Below are 21,856 nucleotides of genomic sequence, written 5' to 3'. Positions count from 1 at the left end.
ACTTTTGAATTGTAGGAATTGACATTTCTTACTATTTATTGTTAATTGCCTTTGCTTCAAGAATTGGACAATTGACTGTACTCCAGTAAAAGCATTTATTTCTAGACTATCTAATAAATAATTGTTAAAGATAAGCGATGTGTCATCAGCAAACAACAGAGCTCTGTGATCTTTTAACTCTTTTGGTAATTGGTTCACATACAACAGAAACAGTAAGGGACCCAGAATTGAGCCTTGAGGTACTCCAGCCTGGACCTCCAGTTTTTGAGATTTAATTTTTACTATTTCATTCCCATCCACCTTGGTAAGCTCAACACACTGGTTTCTACCTATGAGATATGATTCAAACCATTTGAGTTCTACACCATTCACACCTACAGTTTTTAGTATTTCCAATAATATTCTATGGTTCACACAATCAAAAGCTTTGGATAAATCAAGAAATATTGCGGCTGCCTTCTCACCTGAATCTATTATATCTATTAGTTTTTCAACAAGGGATACTATTGCAGTCTTAGTAGATTTCCCTTTCTGGAACCCATGCTGTTCATCACATATGAAATTAATTTCTTCCAGGTGCATCAATAACCTATTTAAAACTACTCTTTCAAAAATTTTACTTATTACATTTAGAATACTAATGGGTCTATAATTTTCAACTCTTTCAGAATCACCGCTCTTGAAAATTGGCAAAATTTTTCCTTGTTTCAGATCATCAGGGAAAATACCCTGCTCTAGTGAAGTATTAAGGAGATGCAATAAAGGGTCCAGTAATTCATTTTCACATTCTTTTAAAATTTTGCTTGAGACCCCATCCAATCCTACTGTTTTTTTGTTATTCAAATTTTTTATTATTCTTGACAACTCATCTCTTGATAATGGATGAAATTTAAATACCTTTTCAATTGGCTCAGCATTTAATGTAGTTGTATTATAAGTATTAGTGTTCAGTGACTTTTGGAGATTATATGCAACCTGTTGATAATATTTATTGAAAAAGTTACAAATGTCTATACTATCATCCATATAATTTCCATGTTCATCGATTATCCTAGGGACATTAGTAACTGTATCTTTTTGAGCTGCTCTCCTATTTCTATTAATTACCTCCCAAACAGCAGAGTTAAAATTGGTACTAGTTGTTAATATTTCAGCTGTTTTCTTACACTTAGCTTTCCTCACTTCTTTTGCATAGTTTTTCTTTAGACATTTGTATTTGACTTCACTCGGAACATCCCTCACTAATTTAAATTCCTCATAAGCTTCCCTAACAATATTTCTTTGAGTAAGAATATCTTCAGTTATCCATTCATCTACTTTGTTTAATTTACTTTTTACTTTGACTTTTTTTATCGGACAGCATACACTAATGTGAAATCTTAGAGTATCAATGAATTGCTTATATTTGTAATTTAGGTTACAACTGTTATAAACACTACTCCAATTTTCTTGAAGCAGTTCCTGCTTCAAACAATTTATATTTCCTAGCTCATATTGCTGAATTTCTTTCACAAAAGTTTTTTTTCTGCTTGGATTCTGGCCCTGCAACTTAACATCTAAAATTTGATAGTTATGATCTGATAGATCTGAGCTACCTAACCTGACATTACAACCTTCTATATTTGTGAGGATATTATCAATAATTGTCTGTGAAGTTCGAGTTACTCTTGTATATTCGTGGACCTTAATTTCTAAATTATTCATATTAATAATATCTCTAATATCCTCTGTCATTTTATCCTGCCTGGCAAAATCGGTATTGAAATCTCCTACTACTATAACATTTGTGAAACGAGCGGTTGTAATTTCCAAAAGTGTATGGAGCAGCTCACAAAATTTTTGCCAGTCTCCATTTGGTGACCTATAGATACCTAACACTGCTACCTCAAATCGATCATCAATTTTTAACCTTAGTCCCGTCACCTCTAAATCCATCTCAACAGAAAATCTCTTAACAAAATCCAGTTCATAAGTTTGGGTATGTTTAGCATTGCTAGTGAATATACATACACCACCACTTCTATGAGCTATTCTACAAAATTCTGATCTCAGTGAATAGCCTGGAATCCTAACTTGATTTATTTCCTTTATTTTTAAGCCATGCTCTGTGAAAATAACAATGTCAGGATCCTCCTGTTTAAGAAATACTTCTAATCTGTCAATTTTGTTGCGAAGATACTGAATATTTTGATGATAAATACTAAAAACCTTACCATCTTGTGCTACTCTATCTCTAGCATTTGTAGCTATTTCCCTTTCCCTGTTTTGAGCCAATTTACTAAAAAATCGTTATTTGTTTTTTTGACTGTTTTTAAACCAGAGGATTGCAAACGGCTTTCAATCAGCTCTGCCAATCTATTACAAAAGATTACTTTGCCAGATCGATTTAGATGCAACCCATGATTAGTGAAGTTATGTCTTTTCAGCCTTTCATTTAGAAAACAAATCCCCAGTTGTTTAGAATTCTTATTTTTTAGGCTGTTGATTGTATTATGGATTGATTTGTTTGTCGAATTGATTGCTTCATTTAATTCTGGCCTATCAAACCTATTAGGAATAGTACTTATTATTAAGTTTGTTTTTTTGCTGAGTGGCACAATTTCCTTGATTTTTTCTGTTACTTGAGGAAGATGATTCAAGTTAGGTTCATTTATATTATTTGAGCCACCCAGTACAATTAGATAGTCATTTTCATCAAAGTCTTTAGTTTGTTCCCTAGCTGACTCTACAACTGCATTAATTGATGCACTTGGCTTGAAAAAACATTGGACATCAAATTTATTTTTTAATCTTTTATCAAGGAGATCACTGCAATCACGTCCATGACTGGACGTCAGTAGCAGAACTCTCCCTTTCCTATCTTTATTTCCCTCAGCTATATTTTTGGTTGCTGTCTTCAAAACCTCACTGTACGTTTTATTTCGACCATTTTCAGAGCATTTCCCATCATTTAGGTTAGATTCTATTTTTTTGCATTTGGACGGAGGTTCTATCATACATTTAGTATTATCAAATTTAGATTTTAGTTTCTTTATTTCCTCCGACATTAGACTACATTGATTTTTTAGATTTAGTATTTCTTTTTTATGGTCTTCATCTTGTAATTTTATAATCAGTTCCAAAGATTTAATTTCTTCTACCATCCCTAACCTTTCTTCCTCAGACGTTTTTAGAGTTACTTCTAATTGGTTTTTTAAATTAGTGTGGCTACTTTGTAGTTGAGCAACTTTTTCGGCTAAAGTAGTTTGAAGAACTGGGGTTTTTGGTTTTGGCGTTTTTGAATTTTGGTTTTGGGAATGCGTAAGTACTCCCGCTATGTGTACATTTCTATTACTAACCTTCGGTGTTCTACTTGAGCTCATCTTCCTATCTAAGAAATTATATTACTTGCAATAATAATAATTGATTTATAAATGATAGGATTTTAATTTGGTTATAATTTTAGTTAAGTAAACTATCTATGTTTATTTTTAAATCTCGAAAACCTAACCTCAAACTAACCTCTAAACGGTATTTGGCTTATTAAAATAGAATTAAGAATTAAAATCTATAACAAAATGATAAAACGTGATCAAGAAACAATTAATAATGAAATTAACACAAAATTTGTACTTATCCGTGACTATTTATAACACAAAATCTTCCAAAACCCAGGAGCGAAATTAAGTAGGACTTTCATTCACAACATATGATCGATATATCGATATATTTTGGGGGGAGGAGTATCGAGAATAATGGAATATTATACTGCAAAAGAAAGCTATGAGGATAACTTATAAGATTGATACAAGGTGTTCTTGCAGACCTTATTCTAAAGAAAAGAGATTGCTGACGGCTCCCTGCTATTTATATATTCGATTTAACAATCTCAGTTTTCAAAAATAGACGGATGTATGAGGAGAACCAGGTGAGTCATCCCATAATAAAAGATTTAGAGGGTTTGTTTACCACCGCATAGACTTAGTCTGCTGTAGAGTGACCCGTTTTATATGGGAATGGAAATATTCAATTCGATTCCATCTCACATATGAGAAATTGAGGGCTTGAAGGAGCTCAAAAACACTCCGGGAGCTCCCGGTATTTTGTCCCTACAGATTAGCAGACTTCCTTGTGATTAATGTTTGCTTGAATAATGTAACTATGTTATGTGAAATATGTTGTGTTCTATTGACTGTTGTGTTGAAAGATGAAGAATAGTAGTAATATTAGATTACACTTTGACGTGTCATAATTATACTGCGGGAGCGTTGCTCTCATGATGCGGTTTCATATGACGAACAAGAAAAGTGAAGTAAAGGATAAGGATGAGTGGCTTCAAAACCAAATGTTGAGATGAACGAAGAATTTCATTTTGTTACAGAAAAATTATAATATAGTATGAATATACAAACCTGGATTAGCTCCATCTCTGAATACTTTTGGTTGGTTTCTGTAGTTGATGAAGTATTGTATGTGCGCCATCTCATGATGAGCTGTTATGAGATCTTTCATGTTTACCTGGGCACACATCTTGATTCTAAAACAATAAAATCAACAAGATATTATTTTTTAATCTAATTACTAATTATTTATAGTTTTCCTACAACAGCAATAAATAAAAAAACATTATTTTTAGACTTGAAAGTAAAATTATATTTCAACAGGAATGATTCCTTTCAAGATTCAATGACGTTCAAATATTTGCATAGATCGACTGATAGAAGATTCAACCTTCAGCCAAGATACGATCAGTTGCTATTCATATTTTGTCCAATTGTTGAAATACACAAAGAATTGGGCATAGCTCTAAAATTGTTCTAATTTTTTACTATTATTAATCGGAAAAATCGGCTATGCAACATTGAGCCTAATCGGCTATGCAACAATAACATAATGCCTAATGACTACTGGCATTAAATGTTCATTACTATATCTATTAACCTATAAAGGAGTTGATACATTGAATTTGAAGTAAAACTAAGAGGAATGAACTTTATAAACTTGGAGTCATGATTGTAATTATTGTAATGATGGAAAGTACTACTCGTTCAATTTAATAAACATGTAAATAATTGAAAAATAACGCACAAAACCCATAACCATTATTATTTATACTTGATGATATTTCATATTTTAACCACTGCTCGTGGTAATGCAAATCGAAACTCAAAATAAACATGAACTTCCATGATTCAATGAACTTTTTCAAACCTATTCATAACAGGTTTTTCTATACTGAGGGTGATGCCCACATAAGCTCTTAGGATTTTGCGTAGATAATGTGAGGGATGATGATGAGAGATAACATGACGACTACTTTTTAGGTAGTCGGGACCGACGGCTTATCGTATCCTCCAAAAGATGGGGTTGTATCCACCCCTGACGGGGTGGCCGTATCTATGTGATTGTGCTGTGGTCAAAAACTTTTGCCCCGGTAGAGATTCGAACTCGGGTTCTCTTGATTATTGGACCGGCGCGTTATCACTTACTCCAACGAGCCACCCACATAGGTTAGTACAGTAACCTATAATGAACGACCGTGCTAACTTATTTACCTGACTGTTGTTGAATTATCTGAATAGCTGCATACGCACCTGTAGTCTTGACCATCACAAAAGTCCCAGGCGGACGGCTGGCATATGGCGGGAGTGTGCGGCTGCTGGATTATGGAGCGTTCCCAGAACTCAGGCGGCATGGCACTCATGTTCATCGAAAGATAAAAGTCCTCAGCCAATCGGAAAAGGGTGGCTGGTGTGTAACCCTATCATAATAAACAATGATAAATTACTATAGTGTGGTCCACGTTATAATGACAGTGTTTGATTAGCAATGGTATTGCTATCTTGTCTATCATTCAACAAAATGGATAGCGCTATCTCTTTCTCGCTTTGCTCTGTTGCCAGATCGTCTTTTAACAATGTAGAAAATTAACAAAATATTTCATCTTAATTATGAAAATTCATTATGGAATGATTGAAAAATATAATTTCTTGCTTAATAAAATATAATTGATTATTTTGAACGAGAATGAACCGTTAATATTACATTAGTGAACCTTTATCAGCTACCGTCTATAAAAAGAAAGCATTGACAAGACAGAGGATCGGCAACGTTTTTCTCCTATCTTTCTCCACTGTCATTATAACGTGGAGTTCACTATAACTTAAAATGATATTTCAACAAAATAGAGAAAAATTTAGTATTACACTAATGCATAATTGCTTTTTTCAAACCTAACATAAAAATGTGTGATTATTTGATATGTAGTGAATTAGGAGTCCACGCCAAATCTCTGTTGCAGAGAGTGGGCGTTTAGCGACTCGTTTTCCCTAGCGAACACTTCTCTTTGTAGAGAACTTACTGCACTTGCTATTGAGTCTAAAGCCACTACGCATTGTTTTTTGGTGATCCCTCGACCAGAGGGTGTGGTCTTAATCCTGTCCCATTTCAAGGTATCTGGGCATTCCCAGTAATCATGTGGTGTAGCATTGGACTTCTTCAAGGTAATGAACTATACGAACTTTATTAATGCTAAAAATGTGTCTTCCTACTAACATTTCCGAGCCCTTAAGTTCCCCCGAAGCCTATGACCCGCTTGGGCCACTACAGGTACTCTATCATGTGAAAAGTGGTTCATTACAAAATCCAGCTGTCATTATATAAAAATGGAGTATTATTAGAACAAAATAGAACTAACTTGTGACTGCGTTTTAGGAGAGCCGACCCCAAATAATGAGAATAAGGCAAGGATAAGGAGTATTATAAAAACAAAATAGAGTATTTCATGAATTATTACAGTGAGAGTGAAGGTGAATTATTACCTCAATAATGCATTATTTTTGTTTTGATAACGCGATGGATTTCTTCTCTCCAGACAGTACAGTCTGGTTGAGAGGAGATAGCTTGAAATTTGAATATGTTTTTCATTTTCTTTTTAAATATATTCATAAAAAGAATTATCTGGTATGTAAGGAATACAGTAATAAAATAATATTCAATAGTTATTGTTTCTATAATTCTACAAACTTTAATGATGGAATTATTCATTAGATTATGATACGCACGATTTAGGCTCCTAATTTTGGATTACTGCAGGTTGCTCACAATCTATTTTTCTAAACATTATTGCATTTTTCAAATTATATAATGCATGTTAAATTGATGAAGTTGTATAATTTACCTAGTGTCTTTCCAAAAAGTTCTGATTTAGATTTCGAAGAAACTTGTTCTGCGATGAGTAGCTTTGAAATATGGTTAGACTTTGAACTCACCTGTTGAAGCATTTGAGGTGTGACATCTGGGTAATTTTTCCCTGGATAAGGAATGGTAACATCAAGAATATTCGTCCACGATTGAGCCCACATATTTCCTGTAGAAACAAGTCACAGCTATTCAATCAGGTTGATACGATGGAAAACAAGAGAATTCTTATTTTACATTTTTGATCAACTACTTACTATTTCCCTTTTGTCCCAAATTTTTTTTATCAATTGCCAAAGATTAATGTACAATTCAATATTATGAATAAAACTCAATACAATATGTATTCAGCATTATAATGAACAATTTACTGAGTTTACTGAACTTGGCAAGTTCAGTTTACTGAAAAATACAGTAACATACTTCAAACAAACAATAACTGCAATACACCATACACCTTACTAACGTACACTTGTTACTGATTATTAAATAAAATTCCTCTAATCAACCCATAATTACATAAAAGATAAATCAATAATTTTCATTTTATCTGTTTCTGTTTTATATAGTATTTTCTTGTATCAATGATAAATAATGTCTTCCAATAATGATACAGTATCTATTAAAAAAATTAGTAGTTATAACAGTACGTAATAGATTTAATTTTCTTTATTCTATTTAAATATACTCAATAATATAGATTTATTGTGTATTACACAAAATATATTCAATAACATAGATTAACAAAATATGGTCTGAAATCTATTAGATGTATATTTTCTTAAGTCGCCTGGATAAGAGAATTATGTACGCTATTAGACCTATTGATGATCTAAATTCTAAATCAATGCTACATCGATATTTTTTTTTATTGAAAAAGTAAAAATTAGATGTGAATATCGATAAAGATATTATTCTTTACCAAAGTTGATTTATTCAAGAATGTTAGAATTAAATACAAGAGCAACTAATTGCTTATTAATTGAGATAGGTTGATGGCAGAGTTTGAGTATCAATACATTATTAATAACTCTAATTCTAGAGTGAAAAAATAAATAAAAGTTTAAATCTTCCACTGTTATTTCAATACTAAATTATACCAATAAAAATTTTTAATTATTTGTGGAAATAAATACAGCAAAATAAATACAAGTTTAAATCTTCCACTGCTATTTCAATACTAAATTGAACGAAAAAAAATTGAATTATTTGTGGAACTACAGTATCGCATTATTATTTGGAATTATTCTATTACATATTTATCGCATTATTATGTGGAATTATTCTATTACATATTTTTATTATAGCAATAAATAAATAGTGTTCGGACACCTTGAATCTTTCTCTAATAATAGGATTTCTCACTGCAGTTTACAGTATTTCCATTTCATGTTTTCAATAGTTTGTTGAATGTTATCAGTTAACTTAGTTGTAAAAAGGGAACGTGGGTGTTTCAGTGCGGAAGTACAAATTTTTTCTTCCTTTGATAAGAGAGCATTCCACTTGCGGGTAGATTTGACACTTTCCCCAGTACAAAAAATACATTTTGGAAGGATTTATAATCGAGACTTGTTGAAGTGAACAGTGTTTGGTCACTCTGCAATATTTTTCCATCACATCCCGATCGCCATTGAAAATCGTAATCGTCATAGAGAAAAGACCCAAGGTACCTGGCAACCTCCACATCAATTTTCGCCAGTTTGTAATTCGAGGTATGCATTAGACATCAAATTGAAGCTTCTTGAGTTAAGTCTTTCCTTCTAAACATTTCCAATATCCTAAAGTTCCCCTGAAGCATGACCCCTGGTACCACTACATGTAACTTCTTCTTATATTATTATTATTATTCATTGATGAAACAGTTAGCTTATACATGTATGTGATCAATATACACGTTTGAAGCATCATCAGATCTGAACTATAAACTTTTCACAAAGATTCTGAATTTACCGATGATGATTACTGGCCTATTTTCATTTTTATTAATTTAATAACAAAAACAAATTTATTCAATTTGTGATAGTACTAAGTTTACGTAATGATAACAGGTCAATCAAATTAGACTGTTAAGCGAGTGGACTCGGGCGGGAATTCAGAGGTAACGCGCGGTACTTGTAAATGGAAGGTTGTCGGTTTGAATCCAACCAGTCAATTATTTTGCTGAAAGCTTTCAAATTCAATGAAATCATCCACCTAATTTTGACAGAAAAATATTTTTATTAATTATATTTTTCAACTGTCATTTTTTACAGTTGACAAGTAAATTTGATAAGATAATACTTTTTTAGCATTATAAAACTGCAATTCAATCAATTTATGTTCTTCACAGATCATTGCGGAAGTTTCCTTTTCGGACACCTGCCCGTCTTCAATAAAATTAGTGAAATGGAAATGTTCTTTATGAGAATGTTATTATACCGAATTATCCATGAGAAATATTACTATTTTATTATCGTTTTATTGTATTATTTTATTCTTTTATTAATTTATAATTTTATTATTTTGTTATACAATTATTCCATTATTTTATTACTTTATTATTTTAATATTTCATTATTATATTTATTATGATTCTATTATAATTATTCTTATCTTATTCTAAGAGTTCTCTTGTCACATGAATGATAAAGGAGCACGATAAGATTTAATCCTGCCACTATAATCATTATTTTCAACAATCTAACAATTTATTTTGCATATCCAAGAGGGACTTCTAGAATTAAGGCAGTCATTAGAAGACACTTCTGCAGCAAAGCTGAGCTCTTTCATTGTTCCATCTTACAATCTATCATTGATAATGCAACTAGTAGTGAGTAAATTACAAACACTGGGTTATGATTGTTAACCATTACTGATAGGGATTGAATTTGAGTATTATCATATTGTAACCGTACACGCTGCCTCGACTATCAATGGAATCTGCCTATTCCGTGGCATTGCTCTCAACTTAGCTAACCGTTACTTCACTCTTTACTCTATGAAATCCCTTCCTTTCCTTGACACAAAAAGCAATCAACACATTGTGACAAAATTGGAAAAAACTGATTGTTTCTAATGTACAGCCACATATATATGTAACTATGTCTCACAGTGATGTTAGTAAGTGGAGCAGTTCATAGACTGTGCTTTCGTGTGACTAAGCTTTGTTTTTACATTCGAACAACAGTGTTCATAAAAAACAGACGTGTATTTCAAATGTTACACATGTGAAGAGCAATTTGGACGAAAATATTGTGACAAATACAAACTTGTAGGCTACTTGAATCATGTGACAATACTTCCATTTATGTGAGAAGGACTTGGTCACCTACATCGTCTCGAGGAATCTATAGCATTGTATCGTCTTGTCATCATTATCGCAGGTATTGAACACTAATTTGCTTGTACTGTGAGTGTCTTTTAATAAAGTGACGTTGATCCACTCTTCCCCTTGCGCGCTACGCTTACTCTCTTCCGGGAGAGCGATGTATGATAACTCTGTAACTTCACTTTGTTTCACCATATTTCTGGTGCGGCTTGGAGTAACTGTCGAGTGAATAGGACGCATTTGTGGATCACCTCTCGTTCTCTCCACTCTGTCCCTCCAAGCCGCACCAAGGGTTCCAGTATCTTCTTGAGGAAACTGTAGCATCTTAGAGTGTCAAGATGTTAACAGGTGATAAACACGAACTTTTATTTGAATCGGTGCCTCCTCTTTTCCTTCTCACTTCAAAACCATGTGAGGTCCAGCCATTTTAGACCTATAACAGCCTCCTCTATTCCTATTCCACGAAAACCCGAAAGAATATCTAACCTTAAAATGCCCATAAAAGGCCCATAGTGAAGTTATTGACAGTAAAGTTTTACAATTCTGTAGTCTATTGAATAATTGGAAACGATGGAAAAAATTATTCCTCGAGAGATTTTTTTCTGACTTCTTATGGAAAACAACACAACATGGTAACATCTTCATATTGAATCTCATCATCATAATTATTAATAAAAAAAAACTTTTTTTTATAATTATTAATGTCAAGAAATATAGTCTAGGAGTTGCCTTTGTCTATCATTTCGTTGAAATTTTGACTGATGATAAAAATATTGTTTTATAACATTCAATTAGTTTTCAATTCAATTCAAATCTTCTATAAGTCTTCAAGACCGTGCTCTATAACTCACATTGAGTTCCACTGTCTAACAAGCACAGAAAAATCATAAATATAAACTAAGTCAGAGTTTACAATACAGTGCAATCAATTACATGTAATTAATACTATATTACAATTTATGGCTTAATACTGTATACCGTATATAATATTCATTCATCCTTGAGCTAATGTAATGTTCTACTTCTTCAATGGTATAGCCTACTACTTAATGTTATTATTTATGCTAATATTACAAAACACATTGAAATTATTGGAAGAGGAAGGCAAATATTGAGCGATTTATTTCCCAAATTTCATTCTAATGTTATTCTATTATATATTTTCATTACATTATTGATTTAAAATTGAAACTTATTCAACTGCATAGTATTTGTAATCAATCTACTTGTAACTCATGAATCACTAAAATGATGACTGCATAGTTTTATAAACATTCTACTTGTAATTCATTAATTACTAAAATAAATGATTGATTTGATCGATTTGACTCATGATTTGATACATATCCGATTTACCTAGAATATGAGCAGGCAGTGGAGCTTCGCGACTGAGCTTCTCTGGGCCATAGAGATCTCTCAGCTTGCGGCGCACATAGGAGTGCAGCTGCTCGTACAGAGGACGAATCTCCTCCCACACCTCCTCCAGCTCGAACCTCAGGCCGGGAGTCTCATACGGCCACATCCAGTACTCGGCGAAATTTGTCATGTCTGGAAAATTTCAACAAAAATAATATCAGAAGCACTAGGAATAAGTTAGGAAGAATATTGAATTTACTCACTAACTTACTTATTTACATACACTCTTTACGTACAGTTAGTTACTAGTAATGCCGCATCCACATGTTGGCCCAATGAAGGCCAATGATGACCAGCCCCAGTGTGTGGATGGATGGTTTGCCAACGCTGGCTACCGCTGGTTTATGCCTTCATTGGACCCTGGTCACATTGCAGCCTGGGCCAGCTTACAGCGACTGGGCCAACATGTGGGCTAGGCATAAAATGCCAACTTATTGATTTCTACAGGGTTGCTTAGTTTTTAAACATTCAAGGATTACTCCGGTTTTCAAAGGGGGTGACAGATGTAGTGAAGAAAATTATCGACCTGTAGCACTTATACCTACCCTATCAAAGATTCATGAGAGGATTGTTCATTCCAGGTTGCTATTTCATCTGAATTGTCACAACTTTTTGTCAGGTCAGCAATTTGGATTCAGGCCAAAACGAAGCTCCACAGATGCCATTCTATCTTTTTTAAGCTCTATCATTGATCAACTTGAGCGTTGAGAACCAGCCATAGGATTATTTTGTGATTTATCAAAAGCCTTTGATAGAGTTAATCATAGAACACTCTTACTCAAGCTTGAAATGTGTGGTGTACGTGGTTTATCACTTTCATGGTTCAAATCATATCTTGAGGACCGGTCTCAGTTTGTTGAGGTGCAGGGAATCAAATCAAAAACCTCCAAGGTCAGCTCAGGGGTACCCCAAGGGTCAATATTGGGCCCTCTACTTTTTCTCATTTATATCAATGACCTGTAATTTGAATTACCGCTTTGCAAGGCTCTGTTCTATGCAGACAACACAACTCTGCTTTTTGGTGGTCAGGGAGAGAGTATTCAGTTGAGGGTGAATAGAGCAGTATTATCTATGAATGATTGGCTATCTGGAAATAGTCTATCATTAAATGTGGTCAAAACTAAATTTCTCCAGCTTCTGACAAAAAATAAGTCACCCTTTCCAATATCCATATCTGTAAATGGTAGGCACATTAGTGAATCGGCTACGTCTAAATTTCTGGGAGTTACTATTGATAATCATTTCTCTTGGATTCCTCACATCACTGAAGTGTGCAGTAGACTTAGTAAAGTGTGCTTCTCACTGAGAATATTAAAGTCAATGTTAAATAAAGAATATTTACTTACTGTTTATCATGGCTGTTTTACATCAGTGATGACTTATGCAATGGAAGCTTGGGGGTTCTTATCCCATTCCAATGAGGTGTTCAAGATACAAAAGCGTGCTATTCGAATTATAGAAGGCCTTCCAGTATATCATACATGTAGACTTTTAGCAGACTTGGCATTAAGACATTTTATGGTCTTCTCGTTTATCGGTCTGTTATACATATATATATAAGAAGGAATGGTGATCGTTTTACAACTGTATGAGCTAGCCACAATTATTCTACAAGACATGGTACCAATTTGCTACTTCCCCAACATCGTCTTGCCTTGTCTGAAGGGGATATAAATGTCACTGGTATTAAAATTTATAATAAATTACCAGATAGCTTGAAGTCGATTAATAATGATGCTTTTTCAAGAAAAAACCTTAAAACGTTTGTTGTAGAAGGAGAGTTTTACTCGTTCAATGAGTTTTTTTCTGGCTGACTTTTCTGACCTTTTATTATGTTAACTAAATACAAAAAACATGTTACCTATGTGTATATATTTGTACGTATGACGACTGCGATATACAGACATTTCTTGTTATTGTATTTATGCAGAAAATAAAGAATTTGAAATTTGAAAAAATAATTTTTGAATTCAAATAATACACAAATCATAGACGATTGGAGAAGGAATAAAAGAACAGCCCAGAACTATTATATTTTTTCAAATTTTGATGAGAGGTTGCCCAGAACGATTCCTATTTAAATTTTGATGAGAAAATGTGTTCAATTCATCAATTTTAACGTTGTTTACATTTAAAAATATAAAAAATCAATTGAGATATTTAGATGGATTATATACAAAATTTATTAGAATTAATTCCCTCTTTTAAAATTCCCTCAATTAAAATTTTGAGTTATTTGAAAACAGATAATTATCAATAATCGATTCTATTTATTGAATCAATACAATAGAAAACGAGTAACAAATTAAATTTAAATAATATTTTGCCCAATATGCATGGACTCAATACCTATATATTTGGAGGCCACTTGACGTAATTGATCCCAATTCTTTAACGATTTCACATTGAAATGAAAAATGCTATATTATCAATTTCAGATTTTGAAGGCTAACATTAATCAGAAAAACACTAAGCAAATATTATTGGATAAACTGAATTTTTAGTTTATCCAATAATAGTTTTGTGTGTATTATTACAATGGATGAAACCACTACACGTGTCATGCCAGAAAATATATATTACACCAGTCTTGGAAAGATTAACTATAAGAAGCAGTGGAAATAATTTGATGAATTGAATAAAATATTGAATTCACTGAATAACAAACAAATTTCAATGATCAGTTATTATTCAGACTGAAAAAGGTTTACGAGTGAAACTTTAGAATCACAGATTTCAAAAGTATCATCAAAAAGGCCGTAGATATAAATGATTTACCTGAATACTAACACAAATATTCAAAGAAATAAAATAGAATTATCCAAAACTTGGAGTCAGAAATTTTTCACTCTTAATAAACTGATTCTAGATCTAAATAATTCCTCCGATTATCGGAATTTTAACGAACAATTAAAGTAATGAGAAATTTGTAAAAACAACTAAACGGAAACTCACTATTAAGGTTGGCAGCATAGTTGCAGAGCTCCACCAATTGTTCATAGAGATCTCTGATCTTCAAGCCACTCCTACGATGCCATTCCACCCACGTGTGTTGCAGCTGGTCCCAGTCTCTGCTCTGAGCCATTATCACACTCACTTCTGCAAAACACCACGATTTTATTTTGTATTTTTTTTGAATAATGTTTTCAGGCAAAACATTGAACATCATTACTGATGAATGGTTACCTCTACCAAAAGTGACTTCAATTTCAATACATATAAGAAGCAAGGATTGCGTTCACTAGTACATTACTAATTGAATATTTCACTATCCATGACGATCTGCTAGTTAATAATTCGTTTTTGAACTATTTTGACTACGATAAAGTCAGAATTTTGAATAAAAGTTATTAAAAACTAATTGTCACATATGGAGCGCTTTTTAATTCTCAAATCCATTTTCAACACTGACGACTGTAGTGTCGTCAATAATGGTTCAAAAACGAATGAATATTTCAGTTCATTTTTGACGACTTGACCTGTGCATCGGTATCACTACTAGTTTTGACAAAAGGCAATAAATAGAAAACTATAAGTTTAGTCAGAAACTAATATTATAAGGATATGAATAGATAAGATAAATATAAAACTATGATAAGGATAATTAATGAATGAATGAATGATTAGGAAGCGGAAGAAATTTCTAATAAGATTTATATAATTTGTTCCTTTGTTTGACGTTTTATAATTTGTTTTGGTCGCTCAAGTTGGAAAAATTACATTCGTCGAGTTCAAAGCCAAATTTCAAACAGTTTGAAGTTTCATAAAAAGTTAAAAAAAGTTAAACAAAGAAAAACATAATCTGAATCTTATTGGGGATTTCTTCTTCTTTTTTCTGACATTTTTTTTTTGAAAATTTTATTTTTCATGTGAATTTTATTTTTCATGGTTTTCGGCTGTTACTCCTTTTCTTGGATACTCTGTATATGAGTTGGAAGACATTACAGTTTGTGTTGTGGTACTTTTCCTTAATAAAAAACACAAATTTAAATTGTCTACTTTTTTCAACCAAATAAAAGTGGTTGACAATTTCAATTAGTTTTTTTTTCATAAAGTTGAAAGCGCTGTATTCCTCAACATATATTATACAAAAGTCTAAGAGTAAGTTTGAGTTTCTTTTCAAGTTTTAAAATGTTCAATTATTAATACAGTATTTCTCAGTTATCAGTGATGATTTAGTAAAGTATTATTATTTAATTTGGTTTTCAACTTTTATAAATTCTAAATTCCTAGTTTATAAATATTTTGGGCTCAAAATTGGACAAAAATTATGAAGTGTAAACATAACCTATTTTTGGACAATTTCTATCTAAATTTGGGAAAGGAACAGTTTTGGGCTTTAAGCCTGTTTTTCCTTTCCCAATCATTTATAGCTGAGGATGATATTGTATGTATCAATGTATAAATAAATAAATATAAGCATTCTATACGCTATGCTTTGTTTTGGTACAAACCATTTGTAAATTGGTCTTGTTTTGCATTAACAATGAATGTTATAACGTTGACAATGAGAAAAGAACATTATTCATTGAAAAATGATTTAAAAAATTAGCATTCTGCCTCAATCAGTTTTTCAGTTGTGAATTATTTATTGTTTTAATGGAACCTTGTTGTTTGACAAAAAAATTTAAACCAAAATACATTATTCAATATTATAAGTTTATTTCCTTTCTATTTATATTTAATGTTTTAATCAATATAAATTCATATAAATTACTAAAGAATTTCACTAAAGAGAACCTTTAGAAGAGAGAATAGAAATCATTCGCATTGCAGTTACATAATTGTATTTGATATAATAGGCTATTACACAGATTAGATAATTGTCAAACTCTCGGTACTCTCGTCGTGGACTAGTAACCGATGGCATCTACCTCTGTTCCGAGCCTAGAAACCATTCCTGGTGGTTCGGAATCTACCTTTGGAGTCTATTCGTCTCTTATAATAATCATCATCATATCATCTTATCATCCTTCCAATCTCCTATATACAAGCCAAGGACCTATGTGGGCATAACTCTCAGCAAAATAACAACTCGAGTTTCAATTATGTTCACTAAATGTGGATGCTATTTACTGCATTTTACAATTCATCGAATCTATAGATGACTTTAGAATTGGAGAACGTTTTCGAGACTGTGAGTGTTTCAAGTCTCCTTGAATTTCTTTGGGTGGATGAGGGGGGCAAGCCTCAACTTTTTTTCATATCGCTTCACTCCCTGTAAGTCTAAAGGTGCGTACAGACTTTCGCTCTGCTCCGCAACCGAACGTCACTCCAGCAGAGTGATTGATGATCGACCGGGGAGCAACAGTGGTTCGACCGGGGAACGCGAGAAGATCTAACATCTTCCGTAACGTTCATGATGGGTGCGTGGGCGGAGCGACGGTGGTTCGATGGAGGAAGGAGGGCGGTACGAGGGCGGAGCGTGCTCGGTGCGGGTTGGAAGCGCGTATATGTGTACGCAGCTTTAGAGTTCTGATGTTGGAATGAGGAGTAAAAGTACTCTTCTCTTCATTGAAGTATCAGACAGTACGCTGTGAGGAGGAGAGGGGGGAATATGTTGAGGAATATGGGGAGTTATTGATTCCTCACAATCCCAAACTATAGTTTCCTAACGCTTATTTTGGAGCTAGATGGATACTTTTCCCTGATAAGGCTATTTGTTTCGTGGGTTTGTATGCTGAGAAATTCTAACCAATTTAGCAACCACTCTCCTTTAATATAAATTCTCGACCTATTCTATGTTCCATGTTAAAGAGAATCATGGATAGTTTTTCAATGATGATTGAACGGTGCTTCATTATAATGAGTAAATAAATTTATTTAATAAATCACTGTAATGTGTACCGATCAAACTCAAGTTGAGTGAAAGCAGTAGGCTACCAAACAGCTGTTAATATTCACTCATAAAATACCAAATGATCAACCTTGAAATACTATAAACATGCCAACCAAAAGCAATAATATAAGTGGTCAAATATAATAGCAGGAATAAACATCAAAAAGGTTTATTACTTTAGAAAAAAAGTTAATTTAATAAAGTATTTAAACATTTAAAGAAATTATCTGGTTACATAAATAGTTCATGATTTTAGTGCAAGAAACTTAAATCCAATAGGTGAATAATATCAACGGTTCTAAATTTATTGTCTAGATTTAATATTTTCTAAATTTGGCTAAGTGGTTTTACATTAGGGAACTTTGGACTATATACGGCGAGGTGGAACTAACCTTGGGTCTCACCACCATTGAAAGCCTTACGCTAATAACAATAACATAACACATACAATAACTTTACAGTATAGTAAGCAAATTTAGCAGCAACCATCTATCCTCCACAAAAGGGTCACAAATGGTAGACAAGCAACAACTCCAACACATGCAAGGAAATGCATGATGAAACGCTTCTATGTAATATAGTAAATCTCTTGAGTATTAATTATTTCTCCAGAATACAGCACTATGGTTAGGTACACAACCAACTCCATCCTCACAAAAATCGTAACGAGAGGTGGGAGTAGGCCCCTCTTCTACTTTTTCTTCAAACTACTACAGAACTTAAATAGAAGCCCACCAATGAACACAGTTTTTCACAACCTGAGAGATGTTTATAAACAATATAATTATTTTTTAAAAGAAAAAAACAAAATTGAAAGAGGCATAAGGGAAGTGGCAGATAAGGTTAGTGGCAGATTCCAGGATAGGAACGCCTCTAAAATGAAGTAGCATCTAATTTTGCTGCTATATAGGTGTGCTTCCATAAATAAATTAGTAAGTCGGTATTTTGGAAAAAAATTGAAAAATCATTTCGAATATAGATAGGTTTTCGTGAAATAACAACTATTTCCAACAAGGGATAAGGATTGAACACTTTCAAGGAATCCGACTGTCTAATTGATACGTGGAGCCATACAGGAAAAAAGGAAAAAACACAGAGAAGTATGATATTTTTTGTCTATTGTGGAACAACGGTGTACTGCTATAAAGCAACCATTATAATGTGTGAAGTCATAGGATACATTTAAATAACTTACCCGGTTCTAGCCTGAGATCACAACGAAGTGGCTCATTGTAAGCACAAACTGTGGCACTATTGTACACGGCCAACATCTCGTTTATAAGTCTATGGTACTGCAAAAGAAGGAAAACTTACTGTTAGTTAACACTAGAATTCAGTTAATATTGTAAAAAGATTATTGGTGAAGACGTCCAAGGATAATGCCACTCAGTCAAATAGCCTAACAGACCTCAATATCAGTGATCAAAACAAGGCCATAATTTATAAATGATTTTAAAGAGCGTTCCCAGTTCGCTTTGCACTCTAAAGACAGGAACCAATCAGAACGGTTTTAGTGGCTGGTTGCTGGGCAACCAGAACTTACCTAGCCAAAAATTGTTTACAAATACGGCCTTTGAAGGTTGAATTGAAAATAAATATTGCAAAGTCATAGGGTCGCTCCGCTTTCAGTGTGTTTGTACCCATATAAAATAATATATTTAATAAAATAAGATTATTAAGAATTGTCTTCATAAAATAAGTTGAGGTTTGAACCACCTGCCTACAAAATATTGACTTAGCAAGATGAGTGGATTTTTTTATAAAATTAAACCATAAAAGCTTACAACCCAATATATCATAATGTGTCAGTGAAGTGATTTTATGTAGATTTTATTTAAGAAAGGTTGTTTACTCAAACATGATAGTCGCGATCTTCAAGTTTTATTTGGTGATATTTTCTAAGTATCCTTAAAATCGAAACAATTACTCTAATCAATTAAATTTTTAGAATGGGATTTGATTTCTCACCCTATGACGTTGGTCAGGCGGAAGAGCCGATGCTCCAATCACGCTGAGTAAATTCAGCTGACGTCGAAGACGGAAATCACGGACTCCTTCCCGAGGAATATTCGATATCAGCTTCTGGATTCTGGCCTGCAGTTCTGTGTAGGCTTCTTGCGCTTCCAACTGTTATCAATCACAAGATAAAAGTTATTTGAAAGGACATTTTGAAGGAGTTTGAAATAAAATATTCATATAAAATAATCATTGATATTTTGAATAATTAATTCAAGGTATCTCATCTAAACTAATAGAAAATGAAGTCCTACATGAAAGGATACTACCAGTACCAAATCTATGTGTCACAGACCTAACAAACTGCTTAGAATAGTTTCTTCCTACTTTCCCAGTAATCAGTCACACCGTTTTTTTTCCTTCAAAAAATCATAAATATGCCTTATTTTGTGAAACCAGTGCTTGAAAAACGAATTATTCTAATATTAAAATACGGTACGTTTGACTATTGAGTAACTCAACAACCTTTTCTTTTTAAATAATGATCGACAATATTTCATATCTTACAATATCCGCAGAATAGATTCATCTCTCGAATAATCATTCTTCTTGGAAGATGAATCCTCTATAAACTCTTTATAATTTCCATTGGCTTCATCAATCATTTTTCACATAGTCCAACCATTTCACTTATTTTCAACCATGAACGAGATGTGACTTGTATATATTTTTTCAAATGCATTTGAAAAATTTGATGACATTTCTTTAAACAAAAATAAATTTTTAGATCATCAACTGGCATGAAATACATATTTTGCAATAACTTCTCCAGGAAGACTATCTGAATTAAAGTCGCACATAACAAATTTCATCTTTCAATTACAAAACATCATAACCTAAATTTTTGGAGGACGAAGCACCATTGAAAAGCTCTTTAGTTTGTAAAACCAGGTAGCAGCTCGCCATTAGAGTAAGACCTCCATGAACTACTTATTACCGATAACTTACCTACCACTGGTGAACACCGACATGGGATTATGCTAACTGCTTTTGTAATACACAATGTAAACAACAATAATTCAAGATGTAACAAAGATTTTGTCTGTTATGTTTTGAACGTGTCCAGAGTCCATAATTTTTACCTGGTGGTCAAATAATTTACTGGACTCTAAAGGAATTGTTAGCTTCTCAAATTCTAGTTCTTTATCTATGTCCATCTTCATAATTTTTTCTTTTTTCTCCTACTTTGGTTCCTCGTCTTATCTCTGTCCTTCTTTAACCCTATAACTATATATCGATATAAATAAAGCTCTCTCTCTGTCTTCCTCCTTATTTTCTGTTTCTCTTTACATCTCAATTGACGAGCACTGTTCCAACTTACAAGGTCGTCTACGATATACGTGAGAATTTTTCCGACATCATTATTATCCACAAGTTCTCATGCAACTTCTCAATAGTGGCTTTCATTTGGATGTTAACAATGAACTACACATCCTGTACACTAGCGGAGGTCACTGTCTTCGATTTGAAGGGTTGTGCAATTGCCAGCGATGCTAATCTACACAACATATATTTTCACATTATTGCGATTCGGGGAAGCAGGGATTTTAATCTAAACATTTTAATAAATAATGTAAACTGGGAAAGTCTCAAAAATAGATTATCCAATTTACCTCAAAGTTCTCATTCCTAACTTGATTGGAAACCAAGAGATTCATGAAGATTAAGGATATTCATAAATACCAGCGATTTTCATCTAAACATGAGACACGCAAAACTTACTCTTTTATAATTAATAATTCTTTTGATAAAATAAGATCAAATTTATTTAATCCAGCTTAATTTGATATTTTATCCCTAGGGTGATAAAGATTTAAAATCCATGTATTCACTTGAAAATGACTTAGAAGTTGAAACATGCTGTAAAAAATGAATAATAAAAAGGTTACTTTGATTTTTAATTTTATATAAATACAAGTAGCCCTAAACAAGAAATTTGTATTTTGAATTGGACAGAATAATCTACAATACAATATTTTATGTCTAAAAATATTCAATTTATTATTGATGTGGAATTTCAAAGATTTTACAAAGTATAATAATTATCATAAAACAATATAAGATGAAATATTTTTGTATCTGTAGTTGCATAAAAAGTA

General features: G+C 32.7%; 1 protein-coding gene and 1 long non-coding RNA gene across 4 annotated transcripts in view; one reads left to right on the top strand and one right to left on the bottom strand.

Moving 5' to 3' along the window:
• LOC111044873 (angiotensin-converting enzyme) overlaps positions 1-21,856 on the bottom strand; it is a 133,224-nt gene that overhangs the window by 90,276 nt on the left and 21,092 nt on the right. For all 3 annotated transcript variants that reach the window (XM_039434412.1, XM_039434411.1, XM_022330117.2), the window contains 7 exons: positions 19,710-19,868; positions 18,937-19,033; positions 14,858-15,001; positions 11,843-12,034; positions 7,251-7,348; positions 5,574-5,740; positions 4,392-4,516 (listed from right to left, as the gene is read on the bottom strand). In XM_039434412.1, coding sequence (XP_039290346.1) covers positions 4,392-4,516; positions 5,574-5,740; positions 7,251-7,348; positions 11,843-12,034; positions 14,858-15,001; positions 18,937-19,033; positions 19,710-19,868 — 982 coding nt within the window. The remainder of the gene's footprint in view (positions 1-4,391; positions 4,517-5,573; positions 5,741-7,250; positions 7,349-11,842; positions 12,035-14,857; positions 15,002-18,936; positions 19,034-19,709; positions 19,869-21,856) is intronic.
• LOC120352685 lies at positions 7,621-11,807 on the top strand. Its single transcript, XR_005572022.1, has 2 exons — positions 7,621-8,891; positions 9,509-11,807. It is a non-coding gene; the product is annotated as an uncharacterized LOC120352685 (long non-coding RNA).

The sequence above is a fragment of the Nilaparvata lugens genome, chromosome 8 (assembly GCF_014356525.2).
Source record: "Nilaparvata lugens isolate BPH chromosome 8, ASM1435652v1, whole genome shotgun sequence".
Classification (NCBI taxonomy): Eukaryota; Metazoa; Arthropoda; class Insecta; order Hemiptera; family Delphacidae; genus Nilaparvata; species Nilaparvata lugens.
The sequence above is the reverse complement of the archived record's forward strand: the minus strand, read 5'-3'. Positions and strand labels throughout refer to the sequence as shown.